This window comes from Seriola aureovittata, chromosome 22, assembly GCF_021018895.1.
Source record: "Seriola aureovittata isolate HTS-2021-v1 ecotype China chromosome 22, ASM2101889v1, whole genome shotgun sequence".
In the NCBI taxonomy this organism is placed as follows: domain Eukaryota; kingdom Metazoa; phylum Chordata; class Actinopteri; order Carangiformes; family Carangidae; genus Seriola; species Seriola aureovittata.
In genome coordinates, this window is record NC_079385.1 from 11,913,330 (window position 1) to 11,937,145 (window position 23,816).

At 40.3% G+C, this 23,816-nt stretch overlaps 1 protein-coding gene across 6 annotated transcripts in view; it reads right to left on the reverse strand.

Moving 5' to 3' along the window:
- LOC130163176 (ninjurin-2-like) overlaps positions 1-23,816 on the reverse strand; it is a 28,207-nt gene that overhangs the window by 2,597 nt on the left and 1,794 nt on the right. For 2 of the 6 annotated variants that reach the window (XM_056367094.1, XM_056367092.1), the window contains exons 2-3: positions 1,664-1,800; positions 1,271-1,350 (exon numbers count right to left, since the gene is read on the reverse strand). In XM_056367094.1, the coding sequence (XP_056223069.1) occupies positions 1,271-1,350; positions 1,664-1,800 (217 nt within the window). Of the gene's footprint in view, positions 1-269; positions 469-813; positions 998-1,270; positions 1,351-1,663; positions 1,801-23,816 lie in introns of those variants that run through there. The other 4 variants (XM_056367097.1, XM_056367095.1, XM_056367091.1 and 1 more) reach the window with 4 other exon arrangements.

The following is a 23,816-nucleotide window of genomic DNA, read 5'->3' on the forward strand; positions in this document are numbered from 1 at the left end:
TTTGCTTTGTTGTTGAGGGTTAGACAGGAAATCAGAAGCCAGTTAGCTTAACTTAGCACAAAAACTGCACACTCACCTTCATCTCTGTAAATTAGTGAGCTGTTGGCAGGCAGATTTTGTTACCCATAGACAGAGCAGGCTAATAGCTTCTCCTTATTTCTGGTCTTTGTGCTAAGCTAAGCTATTCCAGCTTCATATTTATTATACAGACTTTACTGGTATCAATCATGCTATTTTTATGCTGATTTTATGTTTATAAATGCACATACAGTGTGTGAATTTGTCTGCTAAGTGTGTCTCATAGAATGAAACGCTGAAACATCCATCGCAGCAAGCAGCTGCGCTGTGTGCCAAAGGCGGCTTTGATGATGTTGATGATGAGGGTGAGGAAGATGATGCCGGTAATCAGATTGTTCAGGAAGTTTAAACATCGCTGACAAGAAGGGAGGAGGGTGAGCTCAAAACGAGCTACACACACCACACACAAGCACACACACACACACACACACACACACACACACACACACGCACAAACACATGGATAATGCATACATGCATTACACATTACACGCAGAGACAACAAGAACACACGCACACACACAGAAACATACAGAGACACACACACACACATCTAGTTGGTCCTTGGCCCAGTCCATTCATACTGAATTAAATCAAAAAAGATATCAGAGTAGAGTAATACTGTAGCAGATTAGTACTGTGAGTAGAACAATAAGTCACACTGCTGTTTGTATGTGAGTGTGCTCGTGTGTGCGTGTGTGTGAGAATCTTTCCCTACTTTACAAAAAGATTTACATATTAAAATCACTCCCTACGTCGGAGAGTCAGAAATGCATCCTGGGAAACAGGCCGGTGCGCTCCATCCCAAAGACAGAGATGAAGATGTTGGTTACGAAGATGAGGAAGACGAGGATGGTTGTGATGTTGTTCATGCTGTCCAGGCGCTTCTGGTTGACCTCTTCGCTGACGTCTCGCCGGGCTGCAACACACATGTACACACACGTACCAAAAATAACAATAACGAGATACTACACAAAAGATGAATGCATTATCTTTTTGTAGTTGTGTTTTTGTGTTGCACAGGAAATATATTTGGTGACTTGGAGATTTTATACCTAAAGTGACTGTTTTTTTGACTGGTGGTATTTTCACAACAAATCACCTTGTCAGTGAATTAGTGTATTAATATGATTGGTTAAAAACATGGAGGATGGATTTCTGAACCAAAGGAGGCTAATTTTGTAATGCTCACCGATGATGATGATCAGGATTCCAGCCACTATCTGAAGAGCCAGGGAGAAGGAAATGAGCGTCAGAACAGCGACGTAGTACCTGAGGATAAAGAAGAAAAATTACATTCAGGAAATGTCATTTGAGGCAGCAGTAAATGCGATTATTAAAAAGCCAAATGGCAGTTGAAAACTAATTAAACTTACTGAAAAACTCACCAAAATCATTTGAAAATTACATAGAGAACAGTTTCGGTGAATATTCATTCATTTTCATGTTCTCCTTTTTAAAAAAGCTATTTGTACTTTTGCTGTAGAGCTTTGCAAACAATTAAAAATATTCTTTAGATAGTAAATTTAACAGTTTTGTCTATTTCCTGACCTCTCTCTCTCACAAACACACACACACACTGTACCTGTATCCAGCTCCCTGTTCGATGACAGTCTTCATGTGTGTGATGTTAGCCAGGAACAGAGCGATGTCCAACATGCCCTCAGCTGCTGTCTTCTTGGTGGCATACAGGTTCATGTTCAGATTAGAGGCTGAACCTCCCTGAGAAAGAGAAAGAGAGAGATTTCAGATCTCAAGTGATCCGTAAAGCTTCTACCCTCCCTACCCTGTTCATTTATGCAGTGAGTGTTGATGCCAAGGAGAATTTTCACATTGTGGACAGTAACCACATCAGTACACAAAGAATGCTGTATAAACTCCCGGTTAAAGGTAATAAAATAAAAGCACCCCCCTCTCTCAAGGTAAAATCAACCACATCTATAGCCAACATCAGAATTATAAGTATTAGCAAACAGCAAAAAGCACATTTAACCATAAATGTGTAGAAGCAAACCAAACCTTTCAACATTATCAGCTGATTCTTTTCTCTTTTGTTAGTTGGTTTTATCCTGAGATAACGACATATCAAGATAATGAAATTATGAACTGGGGAAATAAAAAGTGGACAGCCATGGCTGTTCAAGGCGTCTGTAGTATATGAACCCTGGTCCCCTGCTTTCAAGTTCCATCCACACAAAGCTGGTTTCTCGTCACACCAAATTTAGTGTCTGCAATATTCCAGTCGAGCCAAAATGAGATAAGTGTTTCTCCAATTTTGGCTGTTTGCAAACAGAAAATTCCCATTTTTTTCTCTCGTGGGTCATTTGTCACGAGCGCACAAACTGCAGCTCATTTGGAAGTAGTTGTTTTTAGAGTGATAAAGATTTGCACTTTCTTGCACATGAGGGTTTCAGATATTGACTGTGTGTATGTGTGTATGTGTGTGTGTTTTGAAATATTCCTATTTTGATAGAGAAGCAGGTGAATAGCAAAGGCAGATATGACTGTTTTTTTTCTTGTTTGTGTGTGTGTGTGTGTGTGTGTGTATGTGTGTGTGTGTGTGTGTGTGTGGTGTGTGTGTGTGTGTGTGTGTGTGTGTGTGTGTGTGTGTGTGTGTGCATGCGTGTGCAGAGAAAACATTAAACATCATTACATAAAACCTTAAAACTCTTACAACTCATGTCAGGAACTAAAATTTATAGATATAATTACTGTCCTGCTCCAGTGTGTGGACTGCAGATGCACATATTGGATTTATTAACACTGAGCCATAGATTAAAGTTTTCTGTCCACAAATGGATCATTTTACTCCGGGCTGTGTCAGTGCAGTTTCAATCAGTGCAGTCTGTTTTTCTTTCAGCTGCACAGAAACAGACGTGCTTAAGGAAGACATATAGAAAGTCAATCATGGGCACTCTAGGGACCCATTGTACTTCATGACCTCACTGTGCTGTAATGTGCTTTGCTGCCCCAGAAAAAAAAAGAACATTAACATTGTAAATGTTCTGGTGTCTCAGTATGGGCAATTAAATAACCTGAAACTATAACAATAACAAGCAGTGCTTTGTTCTGATAAAAAACAGTCTTTAAGAAGTAGCATCCTAAAAACTACCTGTGAATGAATGAATGAATTTTTACACCAAAACAGCCTGAACTATGCGTGTCAGATCAGCCACAATGCATACGTGTGAAGTGAACATGGTTATTATGATGGTGATGGTTGGTACTACCATTTTTCCACACTACTTGCAATTACCATTTTCAGTCACCTCGCAAAAAAAAAAAGAAAAAGGAAAAAAAATTCAAGAAGTAACTTTTTTGGCAGAAGCTCATCACTTCTGAAAAGCCTGTTTGCACATTAGTTTACCTTTTGTACCCTGATGCCTTTGGTGCCCTCCAGTGGTGGTACCACATATATATACTGCACAGGAGATACAGACTGCACCATTTTTCACCGCATTTGTGTTATTTACAGTATCTACAAATAAAACCTAAGCCATCAGAATAATGTAAAATATAGTTGAAGAACTGAATTGCATCTTAAGCAACCCCTCCCCCTGCATCTCTCTGACAGAGACTGTCCAAAGAAGAACAACAGCATCAGTCGTTTCAGCAAGTCAAGCCAAGGCGCTTCATACAACATACATTTGAAGCATGTTGAACCCTTTGTAGCTACGTTTTCAGTTGCAATCTCTGCACTTCAGTACTCGTGGACAGGGCACACATGCACATTGTGACACTGTGGTGGATGTCAACACAGCGTTCTTGCTGGCTGAGATCATGTTCCTTGGTTTCTTCCTTGCAGTCTGGCAATGCTAACTCTTTCCAATTCCTATGAAGTTCACCAGCGGCAAGAACCAATAGCACCGCAAAACACCCAGTGCAACTCGGTCAGTGTGTTTACATCCACTTCCCTCTCACCCGCGAGCACTGGCACACCTCGTTCTGCGTGGAGACAGCGAGTTGGCAGGTGCAGTTTTGTAACAAATAGCTTTAACTGACAGTGTTCATAAGAGGTCTGTGGCTTATCATAACTGGGCCATGGTTTCTGGAATAAGATGTCGATGCTGACATTTTCAAATGTAACTTTTGGACTCTTTGGGTGCCACAAACCAAAACCAAAGCAAACTGATCCTTTGCATGAGGGGAAAAGTATGTTTTTTTTATTTTCGGTATTTTTGAATAACGTGCACCTTGCAGTTTACCAATCACAGGGTGTAATTTGAAATTTAAGTAATCATCTTTCCGTGACAAGTTACCTGTTCTGATGCCATCAAGCTAGTACACATGTGATATCATTTTGTGCTGGAAAACTTGATTTCATCCCCCATACTGCGAATGTAAGAGTACAGTTTGATCCAGACTGGGTTAATCTCCAAGAAAGTATGAAGCAATTCCCAGAACTGCAAGAGCGTCAAAACACTATGAACACATGTACCACGGGCTCTTGTTTTTCCGAGTGTGTGAGAGAAAGAGAGAGAGCTGGTTAGGGAAAAAAAGAGAAAGAGGGTGAAAAGAGGAGGAAAGACAGAGAGGGAGGTGAAGAAAAAAGAAGGCAGCATCAGATATAGAGACACAGGGAGAGAGTGAGAGAAAGAGTATGTATATATACTGGCCCGTTTCCATCTTTTATCCTTTGGGGACTCATGTGGTCACACTTTATCAACATCAGCCTTGGGCATGCCGCCAAAACATACACACACACACACACACACACACACACACACACACACACACACACACACACACACACCTACACACACACACACACCTACACACACACACACACACACACACACACACACACACCTACACACACACCACAACCAAAACATTGGAATGGCCTACATACAATTTTACGGCCCATGTGTGTTCACTTAGTGTAATGTCTCTCTAAATGTACCAACTGTGCTTTTACTGCACTTAATCTAAGTTTATTTTGATGTATCCACATATGCCGATAAACTATTCTTTTACCGTTTGTTTCACCGGGCAGGTAGAGGAACCACAGATCCTTATTTACAGCTGCAGCCTGGAGAAGTGGTCACAGGTCAGCAGGGTTACACACATTTACCCTCAGAAGCTGTGAATTACAACCAGGCGGCCACAGGGCAGCTCCATCATGAACATCTGACGACTTGGCTCAACAGCACAGATGAGAAAATGGTTCCTCCTCATTTTCTTAGGCATCAATAAAAAGATGCTTTTTTTCTAATCATTCACAAACTACCTTTTATTTTAAAAAATACAGGATATTGGTCTCCAACATTTTGCAAGTTTCTTTCTGTGGACTGATACTTAGCAATAGTGTATACAACTACCATACAAATGTATTTTCATCCCTTATCTCTTAAAAAAATGATCCAGCTGTTATTGGTATGTCTCCACACTCAAATGTAGTAATGTATGCTAAGGTGTTCCTGGAAGGTGAAATAATACCTGCACTAGGTCAGAAATTTCCATGTAGAATAAAAGAGGATACAGCCGGTATTATTTTAGCTACACAGCACATGCAAAGAATTTATGTGTATAGTTGTGCATCATGGGTTTGGTGTGAATAATGAACATTATGTGACCTGCTATCGAGACAATGATATTCATCATTCAAACATCACGCATCAGCTTGAAAAACATTTATCGTGTCAGACTCCCTACTGAAAATCACGTGATCAAAAAAATGCATATCACTTAACAGGAACTACTTTATGGTTTAAGCCATTAATGTGTTGTTATATTACAAGTATCACACACTTTTCACTGGTCTATGTCGGTTTAATACGTGTACAGTATTTAACATGTACACATTGGCCATGCAGTTTAAACTGACTGAGAGTCTACAGCCATGGCAGCGATGATGGCATGAGATGAAAATTTAAGGAAAATGTAAAATGAATGTCTGTACAACATTTCATGGCAATATTTGTGGAGATATTTCGCTGAAAGCCAAAAATGTCAACCTCATGGTAAAACTAAGAGAGAAAAATCAGGGGATCATGAATATCTGTATAAAATTTCATCTAAAAACTGTTGAGATAGTCTGCACCAAAGTGGTGGACTGACTAACAGGCTGACATTTCCATCGCTATTACTGAGCTGAGTAAGTAAAATGCACTTCTCTACACAGAGGGTATCTTTTTTCCTACTGGTTTTTGTGGATCTATGGTATTTATATAGTAAATTCTCGGTGGAGATCCAGAAGCCTTGTAAAACCCCAATTCCTGAAATTCACTCATCCACAGCTGTGGGCACAAGGCCACATCACATAATGTACACATACATGCATGCATGCACACACACACACACACACACACACACACCACACACACACACACACACACACAAAACACAAACTTAGTGTGTACCTGTTTAGACACATACAAGGCACATTTGTGCCAACAATATATACAAATTTATGCTTGCATAACTGTATGTTTACACTTCTGACTGCACACACACACACACACACGCACACACACACACACGCACACACACACACACACACACTAGACCACATTGGAGGCCCCCCTCGATCTCACAGGAAGTGCTCCTCCCCTGGACTCCTATTGGCCCCTATAATAACCAATGGGAGGGGAAGCCCAACCAGGAGTGGAGCTCTGGTTTTCTTGCAGTATCTTATTTGAACTGTCTGTCTCTCCATCGTCTGTCTATTTCTCTCAGTGCTTGCATATTTGCCTATTTTTGTTGTTTTTTTTCTCCTGCATTTTTCCACGGCTCTCTCTGCCTGAAGGCATCATCTTTCTGTTTGGTTTTTATGTGTTATCCATAGAGTGTGAGGGAGTAGGTAGAAAGTAGAAAAGCAGATGAGGAGAAACAGTTAGTGACACAAAGAAGAGTCAGCATGAATGGAGGAAGAGAGGCAGCGACAAAGAGATGAATTGTGTTTTCTCTTGCTGGCTTTCTGGCAGCAGAACACTGTCTACAGTTACAACTTCCTCGAATGATTATGGCTGTAAACATGCCTCAGTTTTTGCTTAAAACTAAGAGAACATTTTTCATGTGAAGCTTCTCAGTCATAGCAAATGAATGCTAACGTCGCTCTGTATCTGAATGTGTGAATCAGCAACTGCTTGCTAAGTTCGCCATGTCAACTTTATAATGTCATGATGTATAAAACTTTTTTCAAAATGCACATTTCAGGCTGAACAGTGGAAAATTTTTTTTCCACTTTCAAAGCTGAAAACAGCAAGGATTCAGTTAACCACTGAGCGCCTTCAAACATCACCTCTTGACATATTTCTGTTTGTTTGTGTTGGGGGACACATTCAGCATGTGAAATGCTGCGTTTCAGGTTATTTGTTTGTCTGTATATGTGTGCTGATGATGGCTGGGGATGGTGGGCATGTCAGTGAATAGACTCATTATGTTTGGAAACAAACAAACGGAGCACAAAATTCAACAAATGCACACAACCACACACACAAACTGAACTAGAGCCATGAAACTTATTAGGTGAACTTTGACATTGAAAAACACGGAAGAGGCTGTTATCTACACACACACACACACACACACACACACACACACACACACACACACACACACACACACACACACACACTATTTCTGACCCCCTTTCTCACTCACACACATGCAGTAGGTTCACAACTTAAGAGCAACTGACTCTTGACCTTTGCCCCATGGCCGACTATCATCCTACTGACTGGCCTGTAATTAGTAAAACTGGCATGAGAAAACAATGTGGCATGTGTGTGTGCTAGTGTGTGTGTTGTTTTTATGTATTAAAATCCAATGGGGATAATGCTCTCCTTTACAGTACAGTTGGAAACACAATCATCAGACTGTTACTTTATTGCAACTCTCCCCCACAAACCTGTTCCACACTGTGTCCTTTATGCCACGCCTGAGTGAACACACATGTCATTTTAACACTCCGGATAAATCCTCTTCCTCCTTTTGGATGCTTTCCTTCTTGCTGTTTTCTCCTCTATTTACATTTAATCATGTCTTTCTTCTTGAGTCCACTAATGACAGTTTCATGCATTGAAATCTAATTAAATATAATGATTATAATACTTTCAACACCAGGTTTTTTTAATCAAAAAATAATGTTGGCTTAGTTAAAATTATATTCTCTACTCTACTGCCAAAATATTCCTCGAAGGATGTACTTAAAAAAATCCAGATAGTATTTTTATTATTATTATTATTGATGTCATGTTGATATTGCAATTTAAACTGGATGTGCACGATAAAATCATTTAATGTCTGCATTCAATTGATTCTGATTCTCATCTTTAACTGCTTCACTATTTTCTGTTTTGTGTTTCTGTTGTTCATCTGCTTATCTGCTGATCCTCTCAACCTCTCCTTCCTCTGTGGTGATCAAAGACGAGCTGTTACACAGCAGGATGGACGCCGTGCTAATTGCTTGGCAGGATGTATGCAGAGATCTATCTTTGTGTGCACACTTTGTGAGGCTCAGTTAAAGTTTTAGACCTTGAGGTTACATGTAAGGGAATACGTTATGTCAACAAGGGTCCTCACAAGTATAAAAGTATAAATGTGTGTGTGTTTTTAATGTGATAAAGCAGGTTTGGGTCAAATGTATGACTGTAACAAATAATTGGGGGGAAAAAAATCAATCAATGACATTATGAGTGTGTGTGTGTGTGTGTGTGTGTGTGTGTGTGTGTGTGTGTGTGTGTGTGTGTGTGTAAGAGATAGAATACTGGGAAAATCAACAACCCACACCTTTGACCTCTGATCTCTCAACCCCAATGGTCTCGCCCACACACAGAGCCACAGCGACACCCACTAGCACAGAAAATAGTGAGAAGACTTTGAGTTGTGATTGAACAGAACACATACGTATGCAGTATGTAAAGGTAAAGGTGCGCACAGCATGTGTCTATGTAACACAAGAAAGCATACAGAGGACTCCACAGCACTCTAACCTAACTGCTACATTTGACCACAGGAGTGTGTGTGTGTGTGTGCGTGTGTGTGTGCGCGCGCATGCATTTGGTCTTCCATCTGCCATCTGGGAGTAGAAAGAGAGAAAGAGTGGCAGTGATCTAATATCAGTTGGCTCTCTGCATTCCTGACCATAATCACATGGTGTAACAGAGTTTCCCATATCAATGACTCAGCCAGCTGGCCCCTCCAGCCCTGCAGGGGCACCCTCCCTACGGAAACCTAACAAAGTCGGATTTCTAACTGACAGGGGTTTACAAACATACTATTAAAAAGGTCTTATTGCTCTGCTGCCACACTGATGCTCAGACAAAAGAAAAGCTATGACTTTTGCTTTATCGCTGGTTTCCCGTACTCAAGTATTGAAGGATAATTCTGGTTTGTTATAACCTCAGTGAACAGCTGGGTGGATGTACAAAGTATGACATCCTCAACATTAATACCATTATATATAGCATCAATGCAGGATGAATGTGGTATAGAGGCATGAGGCAGATGACAACAATAGCTACAGGTCTAGAGGTGTAGGTCAGTAGTTCAGTGTGTGTGTGTGTGTGTGTGTGTGTGTATGTGTGTGTGTGTGTGTCTGTGAAGAAGAGTCCATAAACACCTGGTTGCCCTCTGACGTCAGCCATGCAACAAGAGTCTGTTGCATAAGAGCTTGACGTATGTTGCGTACTGTTACAGAATCATTTGGAATACTAAATACCCTTGAAGAAATGTTTGCCAGATGTATGTGTGTACAAATATCTGTGTTGCAAGTAGTGTGTGTGTGTGCCAATGTGTTCTTAAACACACTACATGCTCTCATGGCAACATCGCAAACACACACGTAAACAGAGAGGTTTCTAAAGGGCTTTCTCTGAGGAGGTGACTTCAGTTAAGTTTGGCGATGACAAGCAGGTATGATAAGTATGTACAGCCAGAGTTTCCTCACCACTTCACAGCAAATTTAAATCTCTTGAACGTACAGCTCAGTCCGACTAGTGTCAAGGAGAGAGATTGTAATGACAGAAGATTTACACTAATTATTTCAATGCACAGTACAACTTTGCTCTGCAGCTTTTCTTCATGCTTGAATTTCATAGCTGTGTGCAAATGTAATAATCTCCCAACAAACACACGTGTGCAGTCATGCCACAGCTACAGTGCTGCACTTTACACACACAAAAAAAAAGAGTCTGTGCGGTAGTGGCATCGGCGTCTACATTAAAGGTCGCTCTCTCATTCAATCATTCTGCATTTTCTTATCTTCACAGAATTGCTCACACAGGTTTTTCTAAATAAATCATGCATGAAAAACTTCTAATTTATATAGCTCTAATTCAAAACCCTCCACAATTTAATGTGAAGAAAACTCAGGAAGAGCAACAGAGGAGGGACGATTCCTCTTTAAGGATGAACAGAAATGCAATAAATGTTTATTTAAAAAAAAAAGAGTAGCAGTGAAATGGCCTGTCCATGTATTATGTCAAGCTGATGCAACTTCTTTGGTATTGTTTTCAGGGTCTGATTGCCACTTTCCTGCACAGAGATGATAATGATCACCTTATTTCCTCACAGTGATGCAGCAAAGATGCATGCCCACACACACACACACACACACACACACACGCACCGTCCTGCAATTACTAGAGGAAATACACAAGTACTTTACACAATGGCATGTAAAAAGACCTCGGTCCCCTCGAGCATGATTTGTAGAGTAGTAAAAATATACATCATTGTTGAGCGTTGGCTTGAAGCTTTTATTAGAGGGAGGGCATGTTTGGAGAGTGGACGCACTGATGTCAAAGACTCTTTGTTAGGAAGAGGATGGCAGCAATAGCTGGAATTCCTTGTTTTTGTCTGCGATGTTTAACCTGTCATAAAATGGATGTATTCACTCTGTGGCCCAGAGCGTTGGAAACTTATGCAAATCATGCAATCAATGAGATCTGATAATAATGTCACAATGTTCTCATCAAGCTGGTAAATTGCTTGCCACCATCTTTCGGGAGGTCACAGGTCAACAGTGGGGTGCTCAAGGACCCTTCAGGGGAGCGGATGTTTGCTGGTAGTTGGTTTCCATTTGAAGGAATGTTGCCTCTGAACACCGTGTGCCACCCCACTGCTGCAGCACACGGCTCATTTCAGATTGAAAAGCTCCATGAAACAACGTTTAGACCTTGAGAGAGTTAAACATTTCGCCGAAAAAAAATAATGCTTGGAATATTCTTCTAAGTGACGTTTTCCAGTAGTCTGAACAACAATGCTGCAGTGCTGCGTTCTACCATCGTGACCATTGAGTGATGCTATCATAGAAATGTACATGACAGGAAGGTTAAAGTTGTGCAAGTTAACAGTTAAAGGAAAAGTAACATTCAATGCGCCCTAGAGAAGGTGTGGGATATTGGTTTGCTCAACAGTGGTCACCTGACACACCATATCTCACTGTAATATAGGGTCGTATTTCATGATCCAAATTTAAACAAAGCATCATTCAGTAACAAAAGACTATGCAATTCATATTACTCATTTTAGAACCAACGTCAGAGAGAGAGGGAAAGAGAAGAGGAGCTGTGTGAGCATGAGGAAACAAAACAGAAGAGGGAAGAAGAGAAAGTGAAGGAAGAGGGAAGTATGTAGTGTGGATCATATGCAAAAACAAAAAAATCTATTCAAGGTCCTCAAACTTTCTGCACGCTACGATGTAAAATGCTGTCATAATGTCATATGTAAGGACAGACACGTTGTCTGAATGTACTCATAGATAGATGTATGTTCTGTCTTTCTGTGATGCGATGTGATTGGAGAATCGGCCTCGGAGTGGTTGATTGTCATATTTTGATATTTTGTGGGAAATAATTAGCTCTCATCTCTCTGTCTCCACCCTCTTTCCAACTATTTCCATTTCAAGCTTAAAAAAAATACATGCGGCATTCGCTTCAAAAACACCAACAGATGGAAATTTGAATGCCCATGACTTGCCATGTGGCATGACACGCATAGAGAGGAAAGCACCGTTTTATCCCACAGTTAATGCATTCAATCACATACCGCTCCGGATATAGAATAACCATTAGGAAACGCAACAAATCTCTTCAAAAATCCACCATGTGTTTGCATAAATATACGCATAGTCTGTGTGTGCGTCTGTGTGCATACTGTGAGTACGGGAACAAAAATCATTAAAGCATTAAAAACAGCAACAAACTTAAATGGCTCAATCCTATGAGTCACTTAAGCCTTAGAGTAGAGTCACGAGCATCGTGATTACACAACCAGCCCCAACAGAGTTTGTGGTTTGGCGTAATTATAATTCATTCAATTGAAATGTCAGTTTGCCACAATAATGGAGTGTCTGTATCCAAAACAAATAACACAAGAGGAGTGTGGGAGGGGAACACTGCTGCAGAAAGTGTGTGTGTGTGTGTGTGTGTGTGTGTGTGTGTCGTGAGTATACAATATGTACACACTCTGTATACAGTACTGCTGTACAGTGCACGCTGCTGTGCTCAGGTGTGGTGTGAACAGGTGTAGAAGCGTCCGTGATGGATGCGTGACGCGGGTTCTCTTTGTCGTGTCTTTCTCTCTTTCTCCAGATAAGCCGAAGCTGTTTGGAGTTTAAACCTCCCTCAGGCGTACAAGCTTTCAGGCCTCGGCCATGTGTGACACTGCAGGACATTCCTCCCAGCGACTTCCTGGCTTTTATGGCTCGGGCCTTCATCACCATCCACAACACACACTTCCTTCCTCTGTGTTTGTGTGTATGTGGGCATTCCCGCTTCCCGAGTTCCACGAATGCTGCTGTTTTGTGTTGAAACTGCATCCCAAATGAGAGCCATTTAAAGAGGAAGAGACAGATATAGACACTGGAAGGAACACGGAGAAACAGAGAAAAAAAAAGAGAAAAAAAAATTTAAAAAAGCAATAAAACACTGAGTGTAGCAAATTTTCAACTGTGTGTGAATTCTGCTGAAGAATACAACAGATAACACCCTGAAGAAACGGCATGTTTGCAGAGTGAAAGAAATTCAGTGTCAACTTGTGTGATGTCTGAAACTGAGAAAGCCTGAGAAAGGATCCATTTCTAAAAATCACTCTATCTAGTCACCTAGTTGTCTTTCATAGTAGTATGTATGCAACATTGTCAATTGAAACTGAAAGAAGTCAAAATACGTTTCAAATTATTTGTATCTGTTACATTACTGAGTTAGCTAACCTGCGTACATATATGGCATTGTCTTTGTTATCAAATGGATAATAGAAACTAACCAACCCAACTTCTTGGGAACCCTTTGATTTCAGGTTTAGTCTCCATCCCTGCCAACATGTTATTTACCCGAGATGTGACAAGTGGAAATCTACTGAAGCCAAAAGTTCTATCGGTGTAGCATAAGGCACGGCACACAACATTCATATGCGACTGGATGCCTGCTCAACCAGTCAGACATGACCGACCATGCAGCAAGGTCACGGTCTCCTTCTCTCTCTGTATACATACACCAGAACCTGTACACTTCACTTTGTTGTCATGCACCTGTCTCATCAGCGTCGTAGAAAAACTTCTATTATTTATTGTCGTCAGTGAGTCAACAGGCAGAGTGTGCTTGATACACGCACAGCAAGTCATGTATAACAAGATGTAGGTAGATATGTCAAAGACAAACATAGGAACGTGCCTGGAGTGGTGTGTGTATGTGTGTGTGTGTGTGTGTGTGTGTGTGTGTGTGTGTGTGTGTGTGTGTGTGTGTGTGTGTGTGTGAGAGAGAGAGCGAAAGATAGAAAGATAGAAAGAGAGATTGTGCAATCCTTTTCAGTGAATACAATACGTAGACAGACAGGGATGTTGATTTAGTATAGTAATACAAGTCATGATGATATTCTTCCTCTACAGATTTTATACAACAATTTTATACAACTGTACATGTTAGCTGTAAGACACAGAAGTACAGGGGAAAACCACGACCTAGCTCCCTGGTTACCAAGGACTTTGTATCACTGTGGCAATGTGGGAATGATCAGGATGGATCTAAGGCGTCTCTGATCAAAGCTGCCTCGGTTTCAGATAACCACAAGACTGTGACGTACTATCACCGCTGCAAATGAAAGAGTTTAATCACCATGATGGGAGTTTTCCACTGAAACGAACCTCTCAACATTTAGTTCCACATCTGCTTGTTGCTTTCACGTGCATATATACAGTTAATGCTTTTCGTCAGTTGAAATCAAATGACTTTCAGTTTTAATCACTGTATTTACTACCAGAGGGTCAATAGAGTAATAACCATCATATAAGAGTAAAAAAGATGTGGTTATATACTGTATATCATAAATTACATGTTGCTCTGATTGCAGTGTTGATAATGCAGTATGTACATCTGTCCATCCATCTGTCCATCCATCTGTCCATCCAGTGCAGACATTATAGACTGCTTTCCATTACAAGTCAAAACATTAAATTATCACTGAACCTGAATTTTAAAAACTGTTGAAGATGAAGCAGCTAAGCTTTGTGAGCGAAAGCTGTGTAAGAACTGTGTTCTATGCATATTTATTACAAAGAAAGGATGCTTACTTTTCATTTTAGTGTCCCCTGATCTTTTGTTTAGTGCCATCAGGTCAGTTTTTGTTCCTATTGACCGACACTTTGTTCCATAACAAAGTATCTTGAAAACTAACTGCCACATTTGTAAACACTGCTCTGTATTGTGCACAGTATTTACAGGTATTTTCTTTCTATGTGTGTGTGTCTGCGCATGTGTGAGAGTGTATGTGTGTGTGTGGCTCTGAAAGTAGAGGAAAGAGAGAAAGTAAAGGACCATTTGTCCAAGAGGAGTTACGGCTGTTTATTTTAACTGAAGAGGTCAAAGGGTAGATGGATATTCTTAAACGGGCAAAACAGCCACAGACACACACACACACACACACACACACACACACACACACACACACACACACACACACACACACACACACACACAGTGCTACAGGTTTATAAAAGCTCAATCAGGGCATGAATTTAGGTCCTGGGAGACTGGTAAATATGATGAATGTTTGCACAGAGCAAGCTGATGTAGACTGAGTGATAAATGCTGGGAAACATTTCATGTTTCCGTTCGTGAAGGAAGTTTTAAAACACACAAACAGCTACGTATTTGTTTAAGTAGTTTACAGTCAAAGATTGTTTTGCCATCCAATTTGCTCTCCAAAGCAATCACACCAGAAGCTTTCTCACTGCCCTTTACCTAAAAACACAAACATGTATGGTACTGAGGTAAAACCATTCAACACTTTTCCAAATCGTGGTATAAAATATGCAAAATGTGGGTGTGAATATGCTGTGATTTTCACATTAACTGAGCACTACTGGAAACAGAGTGTATTCCCTTAAGACCTGGTGGCTTCATGGTTTTACACAGAGGACAATTAATAACAGAGTGCCATTGTTTCATGTTAGGCGTGATCTCATTGTATTGAAACCAACAATAGTCCCATGAGCACCACGGGCACCAGGGGACATCAGCGATGGAGACTGGATGAGGTAAGACAGAACCTCACCCACCTCCCACACTCCTTCTTTCCCACAATCCCTCCAGCTCTAATTCCACTTTTTTTTTCTTCCTTTAAACACACTTCCAATCACACATGACCTCAGAGAGCCACCTCATTCTGTTGCATTAACTCAAATGCAGTGATTGTATGTTTGTGCGCAAAGCTTGAAGTGGTACCATTATGTCTAAACTCACACGATTTGTGTAAAATTGAAACATACGTGTAACATAAATCATTTTTGTAGGCTCAGAGAAGAATGTTGCATATATGTCTAAACATTTCAGAAAATGTTATTCAGTAATTTTATAAATGTCCTGAACTGGATAAAAGAAAAAAATAAGCAAACTTCCATGCACACGGTTGCTTATTTCATATTCTTAACCCATTAGTGTATAAACTACCCTTCCCATGTACTGTATGTGAACAATAAAACAATAAATAAATTATCCAATTAGAGGACCACAATACTAACTTTGTGATTTTTTTAAGGAAAAGTTGCCTTTTTGACATAATTACCTGATGATTATTTGTAGTTTTTCACATTCTGACCTCACTTTTGATCCTATGAAAGAATAATCTATCATGGATCTTTATCCCTAAATGCATGGAACTGCTGTGATGCTTGTTCACTGTATTAAATAAATATGGAATAAAGAAATCACATACACAACTGACATATAAGTCTATCTTTGAAGTTGCTGTGGCTAAAAACAGTTGCTTATTTACACATCCAGCATATACGCAACGACATTAGCAATCATTTGGAGTCGAGTTTATAAATCCAAATATTCACTGTTGTTTAAGCTTGGTTTTGGTCTCCACCAACTCCTCAGGGAAATATCTGGCTCTTTAGTTGCAAAATACTCCACTGTGTTTGTTGTTTAGTTGCTGTTTGGTGCTGCGCTGGTAGCGCACAGCGGCCTTTTAGTTTATTTTTTCTCTACAGCTTCTGTATGTGCTGGGAATGAGGTTGACGAGCGCTGTGAGAGTAGACCAAACAGTAAAGATACAATCTGGAAAGTATTTTATGCTGTTTATATTGTTACGTTACTGAAGCCAAGAATTACACTGACAACACTCTTGATCATCTCATTGGGACTATTGTATTCTTTTCTATCACTTCTACAGGCGTGCAGGCACACACACGCAGTGACGCACATCCACACACACTTTGCTGGCAGCCATACAAGCCACATATTTACATATTCACAAACATATACTGTGCATATGTCAGCTGGACAGTTTACACACACACACGCTCATAAACCAACATACAAGATTGACCAGAAATGTCCAGGTCTGGGTTCTGTCCCACACACACACACACACACTCACACACACACATAGTCTTATCCGATGACCTAACACTCGTGCTGGTGGGAAGGGGAAACAGTGATGAAGAGAGAGGTCTGTATTTACCTTTAGATCACCCCTCGATTAACATAAACACACTCATACACAAATCTTCCATACTGGTCCTCAGCCTGCTGCATAGCAACACGTTTTTATCAACAAACACAAGAGGTCAGATTCTGTGTGTGTGTGTGTGTGTGTGTGTGTATTCCAGTTACTTTTTTAAAATTTTATTTCTACACGCCAAGTTAAAGTTAACCCCCTCCCCCCTCCCATCCCGTCTCTTTCTGTGTTTCCTATCATTTCACACTCTTGATGTCTCTCTTAAAGGAGCAGGAATCTTCCAGGAGAAAGATGAGAGGGTTGATCTCACATCCCCTACCGCACGCATCCTCTAAAGCGTTGTATACCTTTAAGACTTTGTGCATGTTTATGTCTATTTTTATGCGTGTGCTTTTCCATACGTGTGTGTGGCTGTGCCTCCATATGTGTTTGGCTACGATCCAAGCACAGTCCACATGCAGCACCTCTGTGGGTTACAGACCTCAAGCCACTGCACTTAAATGTGGCTGAATTAAATGTGCAGTTGATAAGCAAGACACAATTCTCTGAAAATAAATCAATCCTGATGAATTCTTAGAAAAAACATTAAACAGCTACATATTTTTTGTTTTTTTTTTATGAGAAGGGTGTGTATACAGAGTTACATGGAAACTGTGAAAAGCCTTAAAATATTCACATTCAGTGAACTTGGATTTATAAGTCTGGTGTGCATTTGTGATTTATGTGCATCTGAATGTGTGTGTGCGCGCATGTGGTTGTGTTATAGTGTTGTGAGTTATAGTGTCCCAGCAGGGGAGCCTGAGCACTAGAAAGGGGGTTTCCTGTTCTTTCTTGGCAAATACGACTGGAACAAGTGGATGAGCAACAAAAGTGTGACACAACGCTCTTGGCCTAAATCTGCAGCTAGTGATTTATTTTATGTGTAATAACCAGCTCGAAGTTTTACGGATGTTCACTTAGTCAGTATGACAAACAACATCCTTAAGAAATATAATCAAGCAGAGTCCAGAACGGGTCTTTCACTGGTTGAAAGACATAGGAGTAAAGGTTTTAAATCCTACTCAAGTAGATGTAAAGCAGAAGACTTGCGTGTCTGCGATGAGAATACGTGCCCTTTATATCTGCTGTGTTTCACTCTGTGACAATATAATTGTGGGTTTGTGAAAGAGACAGAGCAGGAGACAGAGAGACTGGCCTGTGTGCGAGTGTGTGTGTGATAATCTAATTGTTTATATCTGGTAGGATCTAAAGTTTCGTCTGGTATCACTCATCTTGGCTTTTTATTTTTGCACACATACCTTCTAAAAGTCTTTTCACGTTTCTGCACACACACGCACATGGCAGTGAATTAAGCACCAGGTCCCGTAAAGCTGCTTCACATTCGAACTGAGTCAGCTGCCATTTCCCCCCAGAAATGAAAAGAAAACACACACACATACACACACACACACTCCCCCCCGGACAGAGGAAGAAAAAGGAACCGAGAAAAATTGGAAAGAGGAGCAGAGTAATCAAGAAAAAAAGAAGAGGATGAAAAAGAATGGATGAGGAAGAAAGAGAAACTGAACTGGAGGAAGCGTGTAAAATTAAACTAAAAAATGGGAGAGAAAAAAAAATGTGTATTAAGTTCAAAATCAGGAAAGACACTGTGTCCTCATGGATAACTTACAGTGTGAACGGCACCTGTGTGAGGTCATGTCCACACTCACACAGATAAATATCAAAACAGGGACGGCGTTTTTCATCTACATCTATTCGCGTTGGAATGGACAATCGTAAAAAATCGTAAAAATTCTTACATGTTTTCTACTTCAGCCGCCCTTCTTTGCCTCTGATCGGCAGGTACGTGCACAGGCACCGCTACACCACTGTGGGAAGGTGAATAAACCCCAAACTTATAAAAAAAATATCATATTTTCTTATAGAAAAATATCATATTTTCTTATAAAAAAATATCATATTTTCTTATAAAAAAATATCATATTTTCTTATAGAAAAATATCATATTTTCTTATAAAAAAATATCATATTTTCTTATAAAAAAATATCATATTTTCTTATAGAAAAATATCATATTTTCTTATAAAAAAATATCATATTTTCTTATAAGTTTGGGGTTTATTCACCTTCCCACAGTGGTGTAGCGGTGCCTGTGCACGTACCTGCCGATCAGAGGCAAAGAAGGGCGGCTGAAGTAGAAAACATGTAAGAATTTTTACGATTTTTTACGATTGTCCATTCCAACGCGAATAGATGTAGATGAAAAACGCCGTCCCTGTTTTGATATTTATCTGTGTGAGTGTGGACATGACCTCACACAGGTGCCGTTCACACTTGGCACAAGCTGGCTTGCGAGCACAAAGGTCAAGGGATAGATTCTCGGACCAGGAGGATAACTCTGCGAAATGAAAGGGTAGCATTTGCCTCCTGCTCATTCCTCACTCCCACCACTGAGATACCCTTGAGCAACGGACCCTTCCAGGTGAGTGAAACCAAAACCCTTTGTAAACACTTTGATTGCACCATTCTCATTCACGATGTTGTCACACACCAATCCCTCATTACACTAAAGACCTTTCTAGTTAACTTTGTAGATCGGAATAGCATATATTCTGTTTCACATGCACACCTATTACATAACAACAGACATTTAAAGATGAGGCTCAGTTGGGTCTCGGATGAATGTTCCCGGAATCGTACTTCACACTTCACACCCACACTCAGAATGTGGCATTTGCCATGCAGGGGCCAAGAAGGGGTTACACACACACACACACACACACACACACACACACACACACACACACACACACACACACATACACACACACACACACACACACACACACACACACACACACACACACACACACACACACACACAAACACACAATGTATTCTAGGAGGTGAGATAACTGGGAAAGAGTCGAGAAGGATGGTGGCCAAGGAGGGACACACAGCACCACACAAAGAAAAACTTTTCTGGTGAACATAGGAAGAACACCTGGTAATACAGTTAAATACAGTTATCGCCTTTTGTTATGACACATGGAGACCTACAGTATTATTTTGCATTAGTATGACTGTTTTCATTGTTGGTATATTTACTGTGAGTGACGTGAGACTTGCCCTGAAGTGGCCCTGCCCTTCTGGCATCTGCCAAAGTCGCTTCACAGCCAGTTCAGGCTTGTTCACATGCAAGAAATGACTTTGCATGTCTTTGAAATATAATTGTCATGCTTGAAGGGTTGCTGTGATTTCAACTTTGGTTTTGTGCTTCGCGCCCCGCCACTAAGAACAGAATGCTGTATTTCTGCGCAGTCATGTGTCAGTCAGATTAGAAGTCCTCATGCACATGGAAAGTTTCATCCAATATTGTAAAAAACAATGACAAAAAAAAAAACCCTGCTCAAGCTCCTCTGAGACCAGATTAAATAATATTCTCTCCTTCTAGTTATTTGTGCAAGGTGAAATATTTGTGATTCAAACTGAAGCAAAATCATCTCGGTCTTTTCACAATGCCAAATTCACTTTGTGTTCTGTTTGGATGCACCAAGGGTTGGTTCTGGGTGAAGGAACATGCTCAGAGACTCAATAACAAACCCATTCTCACACTTCACTTTACTCCAGCACCCAAGCCGGGTTTCAAGAATATTCCCATAAACGTGCGGAGAAAAGCTGCATCGTATCATCTGTATTTGTTAAAGGTTATAAAGGTGATATTTTGTATTCTTTATTATTATTGTCAACATACCCGGTGTAAAGCCCAAAGCCAACAATAAACTGAGCCGGCTGATTGTCTGTGCATTCAAAGCCTGCTATATATTCCTCTGTGACTTAGACCTTCATATTTAACCAGTGAGCCACATCATTGGGTGATGTGATGTTCCATCACTACCACAAACATGGGCACTGTAGTTTATTTTGAGATGCTCTCACAACTGTCGTGCTGTCATAAATTACTAGCACACTAAACCTGCAGCTGAAAGTAGTCCCACTCTTTACTCCTGTTTGTGTAACATTTGCCAAAAGCCACGGCTCTCAGACGTTTTTAGATTTAATTAAATATTTGTGATCTGTTTTTAAAGATTCATCTCTTCAGTGAGAATGGTTGGGCTTGGGACAGAGTGCCACAGACAACCCGGGAATGTTGGAAAGTATTGAGAGACTAATGCGCTGTTAGTTTTAGTCTTTTTATGGAATTTGTTAACATAAAAAGAAATACAGAATATCACCTACAGCACTGACCTCTATAGGTTGGAAAGTATGTTAAATGGTGACAACTTACACCAGACGATGGTCCATAGACAAATGTTTGTAAAGTATGATTAAGCTGCTAAGTTAAGTATCCATTCTCTTCTGTGAATGTGGTCATTCTCTGTCTTTGAGACATGACTGCCATGCTTGGAGAGGCTGTGTGATTCCTACTAATTCTGAGTCAGCGCTCCACGCCCTGTTGCTGTGCTCTATACATAGAGAATGACTTAGAGGTGTAAAGCCTTCACACCATAGAAATAGATTCATCATGGCAGCTTCAAACAGATGCTGCATGAAAACCTCATAAATCCAATTTCAGAAAATTACATGCCTCCCTTTGGACCTGATTTGAAACTACGTAGAGTGTTTTATGTTTGGATGTTGAGAAAATGTCACAAACTCAGAAATTGTGAAACTCATTCAAAATCAAGCAGAAATTCAAATGCATCAAACAGTATGTAAAGTCCTGTGACCGCTTGACATACAAGGGTTTTTTCTGACACCAGATTATGTAAAGACAGCTCATATCCCAATAGGACTAAAAGGGTAAGTTCAAACTGTTCAGGTCAAGTTAATGTTATCACTAAAATCTCTTCTAGACAAAAAATGATTTACTGAGAATAAAAAAATCAAGGTGCACTGAGTAAAATAACAATAGTAGGTAGATGTTAAGGATTTAAATGGAAATGACACCAACAACTCAGTGTCATTCATCACAAACCACCAAAGATGTCCAGGTGTTTTTGGAACATTGAAATTTTCAGTCCGAAACACCAGAACGGTTGAAACTTAAGATTCATTCTTGCTCAGCAGTTATCAGCACATAGTAAACTCCATTCTGAAGCTTCTGATCATATGACTTGATCTTCCTCAGCAGATGAAGTTTGCCCAGTTGTCATACAAATACAGATGTTCAAGTTTCTTTTTTTTCCTGAGCACATTAAGAAATGTTGGTCCACTTTGGCTTAAAGGATGAGACTGAGGGTTCGTTCTTGACTTGTGACTATAAACAAAATCATTCACCACGAGGCAACCGGTCAACTCCAGCTGCTCAGAAAGAGCATGTGATACAATTGATAGCTCCAGAACAGCTCCTGTGGTGAAAAGGTTTTTGTCAACCTATCAAAGTAGGAATAGAATAGCAAGAAGCAATCTCATGTGAAGCCATCAAGGTCAAAGAAAGACAGGCTGTGGTAAGTATAGGAAACCGTACCATACAAATATGTGAAAGAGCCACATGTATCAACAGTGGCTGGAAATAACGAGTGATTAATGTGCAATGAGGGTTTAGAGGAAGCAAAACCACATAGTATATAGTTGAAATTCTAAAGGAGAATATCCATTTCATAAATCTTTTCACCTTGTCTCTGGCTCTTACTGCAACACATAATACACAACTGCATCTGTTGCATCTTAACTGTAAGTGCAGTTGTTAAAACAACATGGCAAAGACATATGAGATACATAATGTAGTGATACTACAAGCCTGAGCTGGGGTTGACATTGGATGTGTAGCCTGCTGAGAGAGCGATTTCTTAAACACGTGTTTGGGCTACTTAAAAACAGACACACGTGCACATACATACTCTCATTTCCACTTTTCTAACGATCACACAGTTCTCTCCACACATCTGTCGACACGTGATGAGGCAGCCAGGGTTGAAATTAATAGTTGTGGCGAGGATTTGGCAACTTTGGATATAAACATTTACATTGTGAGCCACATGATATGCTCATTACTGCCATAGCTAGCAGCTGTCAGCGCTATAGGTCCTCAGCTTATCTGTGCTGGAGGGTGCAAGGCATCAGGCTGTGCCAGCAGTTGTGGTGGTCCTTATCATAATTTACAATCAAGTAGTCGCTTTGATTCTGCTAAAATGTACATCAGGCCTCTGCTTCAGCTGTTGTAACAGCTGGCTGTGGTTACAGTTATCACAGTTTGCACTTAACAGGGTACATTGCGAACACTTAGGGCGATTAACAGATTCATTTCTGTGACATTTTATTATCCCTATTACAGATATGCTGTACACTGTATTCTGTGACTCTGTGTGTGTGTGTGTGTGTGTGTGTGTGTGTGTGTGTGTGTGTGTGTGTGTGTGTGTGTGTGTGCGTTTGGTTGGGTTGAGTGTAAACAAATGAACAGAGCCAGCATTCATGACTGGTAAATTTGGAGTTGGCTGGCAGGCAGGTAAACAACCATATTTTTGCTGCTTCATAAATTCATAACCTTCGACTAAAACTGACATCCTGCTTACATAAGATTTTTAGAAGCAGCCCTGGATAAAATTCACAACTGCACTGAAAGATGACCTTCATTTATTGAGCAGGAAAAATAAAGACGGTTTTCACTGAAAGTTTGCCTAATTCTGGCAGATCTGTGTGGGATTTCAATGTAGCACTTATTAGAAAGAGGGTGCAACAAAGCATATTTACCGTCTTTGCGTGGCTGACCAATGTGCAATGAATTAGCAATTGTCTTAATGCACAAAGGTGTGAATGTGGAAATACTTCACACGGAAAAAAATCACAAAAAACCCACAACAATTTAGAGGAGTAAGTATTTCCTATCG